Genomic DNA, 19,392 nt, shown 5'->3' on the forward strand with positions numbered 1-19,392 from the left:
CAACGAGGGGAGGCCGGGGAGGAGGGAAAGGAAGAGAGGGGTTAAAACCCACAAAACAAATCAGCAAATGTAGCATTCAAATAAAAAGGCGCAACAATTACAGAGAAACTTTAAAGCAACTTACCTAGAGGGAGAGAGATCAAAGCGCTGCTTTCAGTCGGAGCTTGCTCTGGCCCTTCAGGCCCTGGAGGAAGAGGTTCTCCCACTTGGGACATCTGCCAGCTCTCTCACCGAGTCACGCAGAGCCTGCGCCCCCCTCCAACAAAACTAACACACGACCCTGAAGGAACAAGCGAATGAAAGCACTCGTTAATCTATTTCACGCGAAAAAAGAAAAAAAAAAAAAAAAAGAAAAAAAAAAACCCTCGCGGCTCGGGGGCGAGGGACGGCAAATCCGAGCGGCGGCGACTCGGCGAGCACCGGGGGGCCGGGTGCGGCCCGGGGGGGGTCCCGGGGCGGCGGCTGCGCAGCCCCCCGGCAGTTCTGCGCTCCCTCCCTCCGCCTCTCCTCCCGCTCCTCCGCGGTGTCCGGCCCTCTCCTCAGCGCCCCGGCCGCCCGCAGCCTCCTCGACTCCCCTCTCCCGGCCCGCAGCCGGGGAGCCGCCTTCCCCCCAACACGTCCCCCCGACCCCCCACAGCCCCCGGGGCGGAGGCGTGCTCGCACACACCCGCACTCGCCCCCTCTGTCCCCCCGCGGCCGCAGTCAGTCCTTTTCCATCATTTCCGGACGATGAAACATCCCGCTGCGGCTGGCGGCGGTGGTGCAGGTCCTGCCGCCCGCCAGCGCCGGGCCCGCGTGCTGGGCTGGGCTGGGCTGGGGCTGCGGGAGAGCACTGCTGCCCCCCGCCCCCAGCCGGGCCTCCGGCCACGGAAAGTCCCCGAGGAGGCCGAAACCCGTCAGGCAGAACGAGGGAAAAAAATAAATAAAAATAAAAACACACCGCCCTTGAAAGGGAGGCTTTCATGTCTGGACAGGGTTTGCAGCTGTAGCGTTTGGCAGAGGCACTGCTCGTGGGGCAACAGCTGGCGCAGAATTAATTGGGCCGCTGTGGTGGTTGTTTGCCTTCAACCAGTTGCGCCTCGGAAGCCGGGTAGCCAGGCACGTGAAATGCTGCAGGCCTCCCGCTTGCGCTTTCCACCCCTCTCAGAGACCAGTCCCAGCCCAACCCAACACCTTGGTGTACCTCCCCTGGCAACATATGGATGTGTACATTAAAAGGACTCTAAAGCATGTGTACAAACTTATTCAAACGAAAGTGAAGGATAGAAGAAGTGTTTTTCAAAAGTAATACCCTAGAGAGCAAACCACTTCCTCCACCGGCACCTGCCAAGCGGCCTGACCTACCTGTGCTTTCTCTAGATAAGAAATACATTTCTTCCTCATTACAGGAATTCATTTGATTGTCAGCCTCGTGCTCTGTTCTTGCACGCACCATGCAGCATTGCCATTATTTCTCATGTGCATGCTAGTGTCCATACGCTAAGTGCTTGACCTTGCTCATGCTACCACAACTTTGCACACCTCTCTAATAAAGTGTGTTCATGTTTAATCTGTAATTTTCTTAAAACTTAGAAACCAAATTTTTATTATGGTTGAGTAAATATGCTCTACTGGTATGTCCCATCATGGTGTGCAAACAGTTATCTTTTGGGAAGCTGAAACGAGGAGTTAGAAACAGCCAAGTTATAAACTACCTACATTCTAACATAAGAGAAAAGAACTAATGGATATTTATTTTGATATCATAAGTGCTAAGCATTGTGCTCAGGTATTAAAAGTAAAACTTAATTTCTTAAAGTTTAACGTTTCCCTGCACTGCTTGCAAAACAACCGGTATAGAGTGTAAATACCTGAGTAGGAGCCAATTCATATACAACACCACACACTTTGGGGCATCCCCTAATTTCAAAAGCCATCACTGTACAGCTTTATTACTGGTTACCGCTGGTGCAAAAGATAAGTGTGATACAACTAATAAGACATGTTATGTATTTTCCTCTGAGAAATACAATCATTTTTAAGCATTTCAGTAGCCTGAGACGTTCTTTGGTACAACATAATATTTCTTTAAACCTTTTAATGATAAAATGGAAAAAATATATGCTATGTCTGGAAGAAGCCAAGTAAAAATTCCATTTGGGGTACACAAACTTGTTATTGTATTGCATAATAATAATATGGATATCAATACCTACGCTTCTCATCTAAAAAAACATTGCATAACTTTCCATAGCTCCAGTATACAACAGCTCCTTCTCTCCTCGCTGCCCAGGGGGCAGAGCAATTGAGACATAAGGTAGAAGGACTTACCTCAAACTCCCAAGTGAGTCAGTAGCAGAAGAGAGGTTATGACTCATACCCAACGGACAAGCTTGTGTTTTTCCCTCTGAAACTGGAAGCACAGCACAGAAGAGTGGGAGGAGCAATAAGTTAGCCAACCACACCCTGCCTTCAAAACCTTTCATTGGATAATACATATCGAACAGATACCATCCTTTTTTTTCCTTTTTTTTTTTTTTTTTTTAGGGGTGGTGTTTTTTGAACCTTATCTGTGAAACACACATGGTAACCTTCATGGTGTTTAGTTTATCTTCTTCAAAAAGATGATGGGATGAGTTCAGCCTGCCAAGGTTCAATGATGTAGATGCCTATGTACAGTTTAAAGCAACTAAATCAATGGAAGAGAAACTTCAGCTGATGTTGCCATATTGCAATTGATGATAGTGTGAGATAACCCCAAGCAACAAGATCAGATAAAACAAGATAAGGGAATCTAGTATGAAAAAAAAAAGAAAAAAGTGTGATTCATTGAAATAATATATTAAAATATCGTGCGACACACTGTACATTAAAAACCAGAAACTGTGATTATTGTAAAAAGATAAATCCAGATGTGGTCACTGTTAATGAGATACCACAGATAGGCAAAGTTCATTGGCATAATACAGCATATTACTGACATCCCAGCACAGCTAATCTAAAATAATTGTTTTATTCTTTTCCTTTAAAATATTTATCATTCTAAAATGTTACCGAATTTTTTCAGGAAGTGGGCAGTAAAGACTTTAACATCATCTGTTCTTCAAGTAGGTTATAAATATGAGGTATGTTGTATCTTACTACAGCAACCAAGTTATAGGCTTTGCACACACGTATTGCAATATACTCTTCCATTGCTAGATCATAGCATTCACACATTCAGGTGTGCTCTTCTAGACCATAAGGGCAGATCTGGGGATGAATGTGAAGGGGATCTCAAAACATTTGTAAAAAAAATGCCTTAGACACAAGCTGGTCATAGCAGGGCAACCAATCCCTTCCGCTCAAAGGAAATCCAGCTCCAAAGAGCACAGAGAGACAAACAGTAGGATACCGAAATGAAATCAGAGGCATGCAGATGCAGACTCCAGAAATAGAGTTCAGAAATGCAGAGAAGCAATTTTTTCCAGTAATCCTGCACATTGCCCTTTAGAGAAAGAAGTCTATATACTGTAAATGATTCTTGTCCAAATCTGGTGTTTTTCTGCCATGGGATGGACTCTGCAGTGGAGAGGGAATATGAGGCTTAATGGCTGCTTTGCACTAACTCAAATTGGCATTTGAGTATTAAACCTAATGTAAATCTGAATTTAAAATATGAAACATTATTTTTTCTGTTTTAGTTTTCTGTTTATAGTGAACTATTTTCTGTGAAATATTTTAAGACAGTGAAGATTTCATTAAAACTGATAAATTATAAAGTGAAACAATGTAAAATATTCTAAGAAGAATTATTTCTGATGTAACTCCAATGAAGCCAAAGGAGTCACATGAAAGATGAGTTCAGCTCAACAAGCTTTATCCTACTTAGGGCGAAACACATCACATGGCATAGTTTATGGCAGTTTCAGCTATTGCTTAGCAAGCTCAAGCAAGTAGCTCACTCAGGCAGGTAATAGATCTCACCTGAAAAAGTAACAGATCATATATTGAGGCATGCAAAATGACGTTTCATCACAACAAAATGTCAACTAGTAATTCATTACATTCCTACAAATAACTCAGGAAGAAATATTCAATATACAACTAAGTGTGCTGGATTGTTATTATTAAGTCAATTTATTTGCATATATTTTTTTCAGTTACTCAGCTTTTCACTCTGCATTTAATCTTACACCTTAATAAAAAACTTATTTAAGTCTTCAGAATAAACTTGAAATTCAGCAGAAGTGAGTGTTTTAAACACTTCAAAGGTTATTCAGACATTTTAGTGCATTCAAGGTTATTTGGAATTTCTTTTGACATTAAAGATCATCTCAGCAAAGAGAAGAAATGGACAACAGCATCTCTTGTGTTAATGGTACAGGAAGTTTAAGTGAATATTGATTAACAATTATGGCTAGCTGAATATAAAATATTGCAACATGAAATATATACTTAGTAAATTTATTTTAAATTTAGAATAAAGTTCATTATCTTGCCTGAACCACAGTCATAATAATACCAGAGGCTGTATTTAAAAGAAAACCAAGGCAAATATTTCTGTTGCTTTTGGTTATTGGAGTTAGCAAGGCTCCTTTTGCTTCTGCAACCAAAGCAGTATCTGGATCTGACATTCTACATTAGTATTTTATGCACATTCTTAACAATTGTGGGTATTTGTGACATTGCCTTTTCTCAGCAGTATCAAACTAATTGCCAGTATCAAATGAAGTTTGCAAAAATACTATGTCTAGAATTCCACAAAAATAAAAATGTTTCTATATAAAATGAATAGCTACTCAATCATTCCCAAATAAAATAAAATTAAAAACATTAAACCAAGCATACTTTACACATATAATAAATAATGCAGTGGAACAGAATACTGTATGATATTTTTCTATGTGATATCATGGAATCACATCCAGATTTCTATAGATATTTTGTTAAATTTGTACATCTTCAATATGAGTTCATAATGCACAGTACAGATGCTGCTTTCGAGCTGTCTTTACACTATGAATGGGCATTAAGAATACTGTGCATTTTGTGTTATAGTTTCTTAATATAGAACGCTCTTAGTTACATATTGCATATTATTCCTAATACATGTTCAGAGCATATCTTATAACAGCTCCTTTGGAACCTCTAGCATGTATGCTGTGAATGTGTATTAACAGCAGAATTCATTTGTATATTATGAGTCCATAATACTGAAAGCACAATCAAATCTTTGATAAAAGTAGTTGCTCTACTTGCAAGAAGTTACTCTTCTCACTCACAGCTGTGCCACCTTGCAGTTATTTCTCACCCAGGTCTTTACAACTTGAAAAGAAAAAAAAAAAATAATCCAGTACTACCACAATTCTATGAGTTATGTCTTTCTTAAAGGAAGATATTTCACAGGGCCTTTCTTTTCTACTCCTTGTTGTATCTGCTAATTATAATGAAGATTTATTTTTTATTATTATTATTTTTTTTTAATTGCATGAATATATGCTCCTGATTTTTCTTTTTGGCATCCATATAAATTACCGGACTAAGGTCCATTTGATGCTTATCTAAATAAGTCAAATAAGCAAATAAGATGCTTATCCAAATAAGTCAAATGCTAATTTGGATAGTAAGTGTAAAACACTGTTCACAGGAAAAAACAAGTATATAATAATGAACCTCAGTCTGTTCCAGTGGTGTTTTTAACTATCCTGATTTGTGTGTGTGTGTGTGTTTGCATATTTTGCCTAAAAAAACTTTTACTTTTTTTTCCCTACATTGATAGATGAACATCCCGACAACCCATGTAAGTAAAGATGGAAAAAGGCACTCTTAATTGCCTAAAACAGGGAAGTAAAGTAAAAGCCTTCTGCCTCAGTTTCTTGCTCTCTTCCTTATCTAAATGAAAGTACTGCAAACCTTGGGTCCAGGTCTGATATAATTCTGTTCCTGTGCTCATGGGGTGGGGGGTGGAGGTGCCCAGGAAGCAAAAGAAAAGCTAGGGAAGACTAGGCTTTTGCCTAATTCCTTTCATCTTCCTATACACTAGCTGGAATAACCAGAAAGACTCAAGATGAAACTATCTACATCATTTCAAGGACTTCACTGTGACCATACTAACAAATAATAGTTTTTAAATACAGTTATATTACTTCAATAAGTAGTACTGAGAGGTATTTTATAGGTTTGATATTACTGCAGAGACATTAGCTCCAGAAAGTGTTCAGATAAGCATTTTGGCAATTAATGGCAAGTATAAACTGCCAACCATACAAGAACAAGATATTTATGCACCTGCAGATGAATATAATAACACCTCAGCTAAAATATTAATAAAATCAGAAAACACAAATTAGATTCAAAGAGTCCCCCGTATAGCTGGTACTTTTGGATCACATTTATGGGGATGCGGTCCTGCCCAGTGAATGATGGGCATGATTACATTTCCCATTATAATCTGTAATATCTATCACATATCAGAGAGTGTGTAAGGGTGTGTGTACATAAAATCAGTGGAATTTTAGTGTTTTTCTTTAAAAGAAATGGTTACATTTTAGTTTAGCGAGGGAGGCTATTACGGTGTACAAATTCCTTCATTTCTCTTTTCCTTTTCCTGTGTTTTATTTCAACTGTTTTAAAGTATTAATGAAAATGCTATAAAAGTCGTAATGTTAAAGTATAATTTTATTTAACATTGTTTTACATGTAAGAGCTATAAACAGGCTGTAGTAAACTTATACAAGCAGTTATCTTGAGGTCTAAGCTGTTTTTTTTTCTTTTATGACTGTAAATAAAAGTAAGATGTACTCAGTTATTTTATAATTCTAACATGCTAGCTGCTCTGTCTCAGAGAATGTTTCAAGATATAAATGCCAGCAGTTTGCAAATTACCATGATCATCAACAAGCAACAAAAAATATGTTAATAAAAGTAAAGTTCTGATAACTGTGCTCTACAGCCAAGTAAAATTCAAGCAATGACAACATGGCATCATTCACTGAAGGATCACTGGTTTCCAGTCCTGGAACTCAGATTAGTACCCTAATTTTTGCCCAGTTTTGTTATTTTAGTAAAATAAGAAAAAGAAAACAATTAAAAAACAGATTTCAAAATTCAATATTACTAGGCCTATACTGAGCTTGATCCAATCATTTTCACAGACTATTTAAACTTTCAAGCACACATTTATTGTGAGCTTGAAGAATATTTGACACCTATTTTGCAGGCTAAAAAATATACTTTAAAATATATACTTAATATAATTTTAATTAATTTACATTGTAAATATAATTAAGGAGTAATTCAAGGGATATGTTTTTTTCACAAATGCTACTGCCATTTTTTTCTCAGCTATTCTCTCTGTCACTTGAGGAGGGAATATAAATCTTTGCAGCCCACTCCATTTTCCCCCTACATCAGCACCAGTCTGCTCTGGGGCTGTGAATGGGAGCACTCATCCTATGGTCACCCTGCACATGCACTCCAAAACAATAACTGCTGCTGAGCAGAATTGTGTCTTGCCTCCTCATATTACCATTTTTAGATAATTTTGAAAAAGAGCCATACAAAATTTAGAAAGAGGGTTTTGAAGTGCTCTCTCAAAACACCTAGGTGTCATTTTCTTAAGGGAAAAATACAATTTACATCTGGAAATTTCTGTAATGGAATACTCAAACCAATAGGAACTCTCTCCTAGTTGTCAGCAGCTTGGAGTTCCAAAACATATTCCTAGGTTAGAAATGAATGCCTGATGCTTTCCTTCCCAAAGCCCTTGTTTAGTCATTGACTAAAATGAGAGTAAAACTAGGTAGCAAAGAAAGTTACTTCAACCCAGAAATGTGTCAAGTCCTATGTTCAATAAGTACCTCCTTCTGCCAGCCATTATAATAGAATCAAATATACTGAGAATTATATATATATGTAATAATAAAATACCCTCCACATTTTAAATAATTTGTGAGAACATACACAAATTATTGCAAGTCATTACTGTAGTACTTAAATCTACTTATATGAGGAATTAGTACAGAAGAACTAAATCTTCAGAAGTATCTTAGTTATCAGCCATCAATTTTCCTTTTATAAAACTGAAGCTGGAAAGAGTAAGGAGAAACACAAATATAGGTATTTTTTCCCTTTATAATATCAAAAAAGCCCTTCTTGGATGATAACCACAGCTTCTAATATCTGGTCACACTTTAAATTATTCTATTATATGAGATTAGCTATGGAATGAGAAGTGGTGAATAATACTGACCAGCTCCTGTGACAAAAGAGACTTTTAAAAATAAAGCAGAAGACATTTTGTCTTGTCTACTCGACATAAATGAGAGAACTTATGAACAGTGCAGTGACTCTGGCCTCACTCTGATGCAAAAGAAATCATAATCTTGGCCCATGGTTACAGCAATCTGCAAAATAGTGTATTAACGTGCTTTGCCAAGAAATATACTGTTCAGCAATTTGGTAAAAGAAGGTGAAGGTTTTAGAAATACACAACAGAATTCTGTACATATACATTAATGTTTGTCTAAGTATCTGTCTAGACGCCCGTAGTTAACTACACTCATACTGTGCATGTGTAAAGGATATGCTACAGTAGACCATGAGATTATACATTTATCCTCATTTGTGAAGGTGGATGCCTAGAACACATGAATAGAAAAAGATATATTATAAAGTATTTAATCCTAATCAATATTTATTAAAGAAGACAAAGTAACTGTAAGGCAAACCTACAGTACTTAAGAAAAAAAAAGCAGAAAGCTGGATTTCTTATCTTGCAATAGATAATGAAGTTCTATGATTTATTTTAACCCTGAAGTGGGTTTCAAAAAACCCTAATTATATTAATGTACTAAAAGAAATACAATTGTCACTTAGTTTCATTAAGCATGACAGGTGACAGTTCCAAAGATAAATGCTGAAACTTGTGAAAATTGCAAGTTCAGGTTGAAGTGACAATAATATGATAGCAATGGGATGGAATTGGGCTGCTCACTGCATTAATCAATACTACAATTTATTTTTTAATGTATGAAGAATATTTAGTCTCATTAATTTATGACTAGGTTCTTTCTACTTAACTCTTCCTTTCAGTCTTCAGACTTTGCCTTCATCTTAAAACACTCTGGCTGTTTATAAATCCACAGCCAATCTCATAAAATAACACTGTTGGGAGAGAATCAGCTTTCTTCATGCCATGTGCAATTTGGCAGATTGGGAATATAACTCAATCAATTAAAGGGGATATAGCTCTATTAAGATTGGAAAAGTTGTACTATTGTCACCTGTGCTCTACTCTCTGCAAAATCAGGAAAGATTTGAACTCGTTCAGTTTGTGATATCTCACTTATTTTCACAAAGCACAGGCTACACCTGCAATCATCTAGCAAACTCCAGATTTTTATTTCCAATTGCTAACGAAGTCAGTATTATATTCAGATTATCACAGACAGTATTTGGGACTTGAACTGGGACTGAGAGGATCCTACCATAAAGTAATTTCTTTACAACTTTATGACTCAAAACACAAAAACACATGCACTCTGTGCTGCCTCACACAGACGTGGTTTGCTTATATTGTACTTTGTGATAGACCACATAGTTGAATTTTAGTACTTTGGGATAGGTGAGCAGTTAAAAACTTTAATTTCTAATACAGGTTGTGAGCAGTGGTAAGGTGTGTACAGTAGACTTTTATGGATAGCTATCAACAAGAATGCTTACAGCACCTAGTGTTTGGGTTATTTTCTTTAAATATGGTTAAATTACACACATATGGTAATTGATACATAAATTTAAACTTCAAAAAAGTCAACAAAGCATCCATTTAAACAATCTCCTTCACAGTACTATAGAATGAATACATGAAGAGTTTCAAGAGCAAACATTCAGTTCAGATTTAGAATACAAAATCCCTTCCAAGTAAAAATCTTGGTACTACTGAATATCAGACAGTATTGAAAAATAGCCCTGTCAACAGGTCTAAACTTGTTCTTGACACCGTTAGGGACAAGAAATAATGTAAACACTTTAATGCAGAATGTAAACAAATATATCATCATGTCTAATGTAAATGAGCATGAACCTATTGGTAGCCTTTTCTGCTAATATCATATATTTCTGCTCTGTGCATGTTATATAAGATCTAAGTTATGGGCTTGCAACTTATATTGCTCTTTACATCTCCTGTACATCTGGTTCATTATTCTCATGACCCGTCAAAATTCACCTATAAATGGGTAATATTTCTTAAACTTATTAATCCAGTTTGATTAAGAGACAATGTTCATAGTGGAGGAGTATATGAGGCAATTTATGGCTTTTGAGGATGATTAAATGCTCAAATGGAGCCAAGGCATCTGATAACCACAGAAGCTATTTATTGCTAGAATATTCCAGCCACTTTTCCCATCAGCCAGTAAGAGAAGGACATTCAACAAACAACATTAAAAAGACAGATTTTGCTGGGCAAATGAAACTTTGAAATGCTGTGATGCAACTGCAGTTGAAAGTCCCCACTTGTGTCCCATGAAGGACACAGTATAGGTAAAGTATGTATAGGATTCAGAAGGAATATGATTATCTCCCTAAGAGCAGGGCTAAAGGCAAATAATTGTATGAGGGAGTTACCTGTGTAGAAATTGAGGGCTGAGATTGAAGTGAGAATATATGTGATTTGAGTCAGGATTTATGATTCATTTTCAAATTGCTACTGTAAATGAGTAACAATTATCATCTGCCAAAACGGCCTGTTAGCACATGTTGGAAGCAAGTCCAAAGAGGCTGCAATTCTCCGGTCTCCCAGGAATGAGCCTGTTTCAGTTATACGTCCAAAAATACGAATGAAGTAAGGAATGACGCCATAGGAAGAGGCCACCGTGGAATTAGGAGAAGGGAGGTTCTGCTGGAAAACCTTCATAAGAGCTTGGAGAGGAAGTTGGAGTTGAGGGCTTAGGGGATTTTTTTATTTTTTTATTTTTTTAATTTTGTTCGTTAATGCTGTGAGTCACGAGTAAAAGGCCAATGCAGGGATACCAATCCATATTTATTTAGACAGTGAATACCAAGAGACTAAAATCATTCACAGAGCCTATACAGTAGTCTGCTATCCACAAAACAGCCATGTTTGGTTATTTCATGGTTGTTGTTGTTTTTTGTTTGTTTGTTTTGTTTTGTTTTTTAGAAAAAGAAGGCTTCACTTGTACTCTTGCAAAAAACAAGCAACGTCTTCTGCAGCTGAACTACTAAAACTGTAATATGATGGCTTCCAGAACTGTGGTACCAATCTGTATGCTCATGGTGACACTTCTGCTCAAGATTTTCCTTTTCCTGTTCTTCTGACCTTATACACCTCTGTTTAAAGCAGCAAAAAATTCAACCCCCTTTGAAATGAATAAAAAGGTGGAAATTCATTTACCCCCAGTGGAAATGAATAAAAAAGTGGAAGGAAGATGCTGGAGAGTCAGGCAGGCAGGTTTGGAGGGTCTGTCCAAGTAGACTACACAGAAAGCAGGTGACATTTCTTCCAGGGATAAAATGGCATTTCCTTAACTGCTAGTCAGAAAAGAAATATAAAATATTGGTACTTCTCACTGACCATTAGGCAGAAAAAGAAAAGAAGACCTCATTTGCCTATTTTTTTTGCCTTCAGTTTTCTGCCTTTCTCATCTTATATCAACTAGCAATGATCTGCATGGATAAAAGGGAGGAAATCTGAGCCACTGAACATACCTAACAGGCACTTTTTTAACAGCATCCTGGGAAAAACTGGAGGAGGACTACAACTGCAAAGTAAAATACATGAGTTCTTTTATTTATAGCTGGTAGGTGCTTAATTTTTTTCTCCCTAGGCAATTTCAGGAAGGAGAGGAAATAGGCAGAGAAGCAGAGGAACACAAATTTACTTTTCATTTACCTTTGCTTACAGATGTTCTGTAACTTCCCATGCAGTGAGAGGGCAGAAGCAATGAATTGCCATGTTGAGTCACTCCAGAGACTCTTCTAGAGCAGTCTGCTCTCTTAGAGAGTAGTCAACACCAGGTATTTCAGTCAAAAGTAGAAGTCAGTAATAAAAGTGTGGAATAATTCCTTCACAGCTACATGCAATGAGTTCTTACACTAATTTGCAATGAGCTGCTTTTCCTTTACCCCAGACATCAGACTTTATCTATTCAAGAGATCGTCCCAATGCATAAGTAGTTTATACAGTTCAAGCATTACATTCTGATCTTCACAAGAAAATGTATAAAACCTCACTCTAATGTGATGAGGAATTTAATTTATTTCTATAGAAATTGCTCAAGCCTCAGAATGAATATGGTCTCAGTGCACCTAAATTCTGAGTCCCAGCTGTGTTTCTTTAAACACAATTTATCCTGAATCTACCATTGCTTTTTTTTTTTTTTTTTTTTTTTTTTTTTTTTTAGTGCAGGAAACCTCAAAAAAAACTTGTAAAATCTACCACAAACTTTCACTGTCTTGGCAAGCAAAATAATATTTGCATGCCTTCTTTTTGTTGTCTATGAAGTAAGGATGGCAGGATTTACTTCCCATGAAGGCTGTATTTATGCTTTTCACCTCAGATCTTTGGTTGGAAGGTACCAATTAATTCCAAACAGTACTTATTTGTTAAAAATCTTAAGACGAGAATCTAGGAAATTAGCAAATATACCTGGCAGCCATCTTCCACAGGATGATTTGCCTAGAGAAACTGTGGATGCCCCATCCCTGGAAGTGTTTAAAGCTTTGAGGATGGGGCTTTGAGCAACCTGGTCTGGTGGAAGGTGTCCCGGCCCATGGCAGGGGGTTCAAACTGGGTGGTCTTTAAGGTCCCTTCCAACCCAAACCATTCTATGATTCATGATTCTATGATGTCAGAAGGCTCCATTAGGAGGCACCATCGTTGGATTTTCATTTTTTTCTGACTTTTGGTGTTCAGTTTTGGTCTGTCTCACCTGCAGCATTATTGACAGAGATCACTTTACCCCCTTTCACTTTTCTCAAAGAGTTAGAAAAGATGTGATGACAAAATAAAAGCTGCCACTGCAACAGCAGAATAGTTATCTGTGAAAGCATTCTGGGCTACAGTTTCAGAACAATCTGACAACAGTATTTAGAAGTTGACTGGCTTCTTGTTAAGGACATAACAAATCAGTTTGTTCATTCTTGGGATGATAATGCCGTTTCACTGAAGTACAACTGAGTGCCTTTTACATTTTCTGTGCACAGCAAAAAACCCCATAACAATACTGTTGAGCCTTCTGAAATGAATACCTCTTGAAGCAATAAATCTGTTAAAGGAAAAATGGTTTCTGGGCACCAAGGCTATGTGTTTAAGGATTTGAACTTTCTTAATGCCTAAAACCTGGAAAAAAGTCCAGAAAGGATACCCAATTAGAAGGATATTGACTCATCCTGACAAAGGGGAGGGGGAGGGAGGAAGGGAGGAAGGAGGGAAGAGATCAAGGCTCCCAACAAAAGACCTATTCATTTATAACAGCTTGGCTGTGGAACCATTCCAGCATGCTTAAAAATACTTTATCCATTAGTTGGGAACTATTTTCTAAACGCCAGCTTGCTGCCCGCGTCTGACCACAACCAGGTCCCTTTTCACACTGAAGACAGCAAGGTTCACATTGTCAAAAGCAGCCTGCTGCCTCTTCTGGACCTTGTACAGGAGAGATGCGATGTAAAGCAGAGGTGCCTTGTGTGAAACAAAAATGCCTGACCTCCAGCATGTATAGAGGGGAAGTACAATGCTGCTCAGTTCCTCCCAGGCTATTTTAAGAAAAGAGGACAAATGAATACAACATTTAACTAGAGTTCGTCTTACACTGGAAAAAAAAAAAAAAAAAAAAAGGAAGACTATGTTAGGTTAATTAAGTTATTAAAAATATGGTCATTTAATCCCTCCGTATACAATCTCAACAATAATCCTTTGCAATTTTATATGAGGCTACTTTATATTAAGCTCCAATCATACACCTGAAGAAAATCATCAAACATATTGCACAAATATTCTTATGTAGCAGCTGACAGATAAACATTTTTAATTACAAATAGTATATATTTGTTGAACAGCAGGATTTTTTTAATCAAATGATTCTCTTCTAACACTTCCTTCCAATTTATAAAGTGATATAGCTGGAACTATTAATATTTTACGCTAGGTACTGTGGATACAACTTCATATAAAAGGTTTTCTTTATCTGAAATGTGACTGTTGCTATAAAGTTGGCATTTCTACATTTTCCTAGTATTTTATTGCATATGGTTTCAGAGCTTAGTTTCAGGAAAATGAACGTCTGGTTTAATGTGTGTTTATTTATCTTGACACATACGTTGCATCCTTATGTTAGTTTGCACTAAGACTCTAGAGAAGATGCTGGGAAAATATTGTGCTGTTGATCTTCTCATCAAAGTATCAGCTTTTCTAAATGTGTCAGTCAGCTACAGCAAAAAGTACTCTGTATTATAATATATGCTCATTCAACCTCTTGCAGGGATCATCCTTGTAACCTTCTCTCATGTGGATATTCTTAATAATATCAGCCCTATGTAAATGCAAAAAACAGCTACATCTATATGCACAGCCTGTGTTTCAAGTAAAAATTCAGTGAACAAATGCTTAAGTTCTCAACACAAAGCATTCAATAATTTATATTTGTTTAGAGTTTAGATTTAGTGAAAAAATGTTTGCGAGAATTCCTTGTTTGCTTACCTTACCTTAATTATTTTCAAGCTAGGATGGAGAAGCAGTGAAGAAAGTGGGCATTGTAAATAAATATAGAACATATTCATGTGTCCAGTTGCACAGAAATATGGTTTTATTGTACAGATCTCAGTGAGTGCACAAGAGCTGCCTTTTTAGTTTCCTGAGACACGATAGCTATTAACCTTGGTTTGCAGGTACCTTGAAATATTTATGAATAATACAATACAGATTCAAAAATATAATCTCCTTTTGTGAATACTGGCACATCGTAACCCAGCTCTTCAGAAGGCCTGAGAAAAATGGCAGGGCAAGATCAAACATTTGTTTACATCTCACCTCCAACAAAATATAATTTTACTTTGGCTGACCTTTAAGTAGATGTAACAATTATGTAACGAAGTAAAGTGCAAGACAAACAGAGAAAGGGAGACCACAAGTCATGCAATCCAGAATATACTAGAAACAAAATCTAGTTACTGTTTTATCATGAGAAATGCTAAGTTTTATGTGCAGTGCTGGACTTGTAAATGTTTCTAATTTAATGTGGAAACATATCCAGATTTTAATAGCTCATTTCATTTTCTAGGCTACATCAAAGAATGAGATGACCTCAATGCAATACCAGGAATGAAAAGAATTCCTGAATTCTGACCCCAGCTCCAGCCTGCTTTCAAAAGCCTTCCTGCTATTGCCTGCCTTCTGGCTTCTCATAAACTGGGTGTTGTCTTTATCATTATTATTATTTATTTAAGGACAGTGTTTACCTACTTCATAGGAACACGGTGAAGATTAATTCATGTGTCATGTGAAATATGATATGTGCTGGGAAACAGATCTCGGTGCTGGAAGTGCAAAGGGCAGTTACAGTGCTCTTGGCAAACCATCCAGAAGAAAGTGCCTGCCTGGTTGGCTCTGTTGACTTTAAACTCCTTGCTCTGACACTCAGAGGAGATATAAGGGTAAAAAAGAAGGGGTCTCAGGGACTGGCTCGTCTTTCAAATCCACAGTGGAAAGTGCTCTGTGGCCCTCAGCAAAGCTGGTGCAGACTGCTTCCATGTCCTTACTGCAGGTCAGGTGCTAAGCCTTGCATAAACTTCTCTCATTCATGCCTAGGCTTCTCTGCCAAAAGTACTTTCAGCTGAGGTTGGAGCTTACCCTATATGCAAAGTGGATAATCAGACAACTTTGAGCCTCAAGCAAAACAGGGTGATCAGCTTGGCTACACGGATATAACCCATATATCACGTTCCACTTGATTACTGAATTTTTACTTGTGGGGCTGGTGCAATCCTTAAAACAAAGAAAGGTTTCGAAATGTCCCGCCTCCTCAAACCTGAACAGTCTTAAGCTATAGCTCAGCACAGCAAAAGCTAATTATTAATAACAATATAATACTTTTACAACACACCACTCAAAAAACAAAATGTTGCTATTATTTGGGTACAGTAGCTCCATCAGTATCGTGAAAATCGAGGTACATTTGCATGTCTTAATAACTTACATAAACTTGACTACAAAGAAAACTATATTCAATACTACATGAGGCATAATTAAACAGTTGTTAATTCTGTTTATAGGGACATTAGAATGTCATATCATTGAATTATATATAAGAATGTTTGCTTAATAGAAGACAAATATAAGTAGAGAATAAAATAGACCACTCATCTCTGTAACAGGTAAGATGAAGTTCAAACTAGCCTGTTATCCTGTCTCTCACATAAGCCAGCAGCAGATGCCTATGCAAAAAAAAAAAATAAAAATTATTTCCTGAGTCTATTCTGCCAGGCCAGAAAAACTTGCAGCTCAGAACTAACTGAACTAGATAATTCTTCCTATTCAACAGCCTTTTTGAATAGTTCATGGCTTTTTCCTTCCAATTCTTTTTCAAGAATCAACTTTTAGCCCCACAAATGTTCTGTAGTAATTTAATTGCATTGAAACTTATTTCTATTTTGTTTTGAAATTGCCACATTCTAATTTCATCTGATTGCTGCTTGCTCTGTCTAAAAAAGACAGTGCACAGTCAGTCCCTGTTTAACTCCTCCATAAGCTCGATAATTTTATGAACTGCTGTTACATCCCTCTTCCCTTGTCTTTTTTTCTAGTCTTAAGATTCTTAAGATTTTTAATTAAACATTGTATTGAAACTATTTCATACTTTTGATCACTCTTGTGACCTTCCTGTATCTTTTCGACTAGGGGAGAGAGTGAGGGTGAAGTGACCAGAAGTATTTACAGTGTTCAAGATGTGGGCACACTGTGAAATTACAGAGAGGTGTAATGATATTTTCCATTTTGAGTTGACATTTTCATAGAGCTATTTCTCTACAGTTATCCACTATATATAATTTGAAGACCTCATTCCTGGGTGACAGGCTGTGTATGTTAAGGTAGGATTTATATATAATTAACATTGAGCTTATTTTTTCCCCCCAGACATCACATTTATTTACATTTCTTTTCACTTGCTTTTTTATTACCAAATATTATGTTCTGCAACTCTTCCCAGTAGGTCCTCATCTTTCCTGTCCTGAATAACCTTATAATACCAAAAAAATGTTGTTGTCTTCACCCACCTTTCCACCTCATTTTTTGCTATGTTGAGGAGGACAGGTTTAGCACACGCTTTTGTAGGTCTCTGCAAGTAGCCTCCCTCAACTGAGAGAAAAAAAAAAAAAGACTATGAGCTTACATTTTTTCTTTCTGTTTTGAGCAATTATTCATCCATTTAAAGACCTTCTCTCTTACTCAGTGGCACTATCATCTGTTTTATAGGTCCTTAATAAGGAACATTGCAGAAAGCCTTTTGGAACTGCTTTGGCAGCAAGGTTATTCTTGTCTATCTGATTGCTCACACTTCATCCATTCTCAATTTTCTGTGTGTGACTTCTCCTTACAAAAACCACATTGCTTTCCCTTATAAAACATATGTTTACATGTCTGCTAACTATGTTCTATTCTGTTCGTATTTGCCCAGTTCACATGGGAACAGGTACTTTCTTTGATCCTCCTTGAATTTTTTTTAATTTTTTTTTAATCAGCGTCACATATGCCCCTTCCATTCCTGAAGTAACAGTTTAAAGCAAAAGATGTACATGCTATAGTAAATTATCAAGCCTCCTCATACCTAAGCTACTCTAAAGTTCTTGATTTCATAAATGATAAGTTATTTTTTAACCTTGATTTTGTAACTTTTATTTTCTTTCTCTGAATTATTTTGTTGAAACAGATGTTTCCCCTTGGGAAATGGACCCAAGTTTCTCCACAGTAAACACTGGTACAGAAAAATGCTTGTAGTTTCCCGTACTGCTTCATCTTCCCTAAATCTTTTTTGCATACCTTGATTATCTGTCTCTACAAACTCTTGTTTCCTTCTTGCAAACTTCTTGGGCTTTGTGTGTTTGGGTGGAAAAAAAAAAAAAATTCTCTTTCTGCCTTTTGCAAGTTTTTCATTAATTCATGTTTCATGATTTCCCCTTTTGGCTGTCCTTTGCAGTTTTTTTCTTTAAGGAGTTTCTTCATTCTGATGTAGTTCACTTTTCAAAATTAATGGGATTTTTGGCTTTGTTTTTCTGACAATGATTTTGAAATTAAATACATTATGACCATGCTAAGCTTCCTGTATGGATTGCAAACCAAAATTAAAAAATTAAAGCCTGGTATAGCTCTTCTTGCAATAAATTTTACATTAAGACCTTTTATATTAATGCAGGGGAAATGAAATGAACTCTTGATGTCTGTAGAAAAGTGCACAATACAGAGCATAAGGATAGCAATCTGGAATTAAATATTTTTCTTGATCATCCCAAAGCTAGACAATGACAGTAGCCAGAAACCATTATGACCCAGCTACACAACAGCTGCAGCCCGCGGCAGCTGGACCCTGTTCCATGCCTATTGCTGGGCTGAAGACCACTGTCAGCACCAGTTTGAAGTCCTTAGGCCCAGACAGAACAGATGATTGGTCCCACAGCAAGCACTGGGATACTGCCTCACATGTCTATACATTCACCTCTTGCCCAGAGCTTCACTTCTTTTTGAAACCTTCCTCTGATTTGTATTGTCTTGCTGCAGTATGACCAGTGAGGTCACTGTGTAGTCCCATTGTGTAGTGGTGAAGGGCTGTGGCAGGAAAAGCTCTTGTATAGAGCTGCTTGCTGAGGTGATGGACCCTGGACACCTGGTGCAGAAGAGATGGTTATTAAAAAGAGAATCAGGGCAACATGTTAGGGCCACAGCTTTTATATCAGGCCTTCCATGAGCAACTGATGGCAACCAACCTGCAGACCAGATGTCAAGAGGATCCTCCAACATAGAACACTCTGTAAAGGGCCTCTGAGCCCCACAGATGTGGCACTAGCCTACCTGAAGGGAAAAAAGAAAAATAAAAAAATAAAAAGAAAAAATAAAGAAATCAAATACAACAGGCAACAGTACATAGAAAGATAAAATTGGGGTAAGACTGTCAAAAATGACATTTAAAATGGACAGAGATGGCAATTGATTTTTATACACAGAATCACAGAATCATAGAATCATTAAGGTTGGAAGAGACCTTCGAGATCATCTGGTCCAACCATCACCCTACCACCAATACCACCCACTAAACCATGTCCCTAAGCGCCAGGTCCAACTTTTCCTTGAACACCCCCAAGGGATGGTGACGCCACCACCTCCAGAATAGTTAAAGAAAAGAAAGGGATACTCCAGTATGA

The 19,392-nt window shown here is 37.4% G+C and overlaps 1 protein-coding gene across 1 annotated transcript in view; it reads right to left on the minus strand.

Annotated features, from left to right (window-relative positions):
- Nucleotides 1-733, minus strand: part of MDFIC (MyoD family inhibitor domain containing) — a 48,190-nt gene extending 47,457 nt beyond the window's left edge. The window contains exons 1-2 of the mRNA XM_040550405.1: nt 668-733; nt 125-280 (exon numbers count right to left, since the gene is read on the minus strand). Coding sequence (XP_040406339.1) covers nt 125-215 — 91 coding nt within the window. The 5' untranslated portion in view covers nt 216-280; nt 668-733. The remainder of the gene's footprint in view (nt 1-124; nt 281-667) is intronic.
- Nucleotides 734-19,392: the final 18,659 nt, after the last annotated feature.

The sequence above is a fragment of the Cygnus olor genome, chromosome 1 (assembly GCF_009769625.2).
Source record: "Cygnus olor isolate bCygOlo1 chromosome 1, bCygOlo1.pri.v2, whole genome shotgun sequence".
NCBI classification, from domain to species: Eukaryota; Metazoa; Chordata; class Aves; order Anseriformes; family Anatidae; genus Cygnus; species Cygnus olor.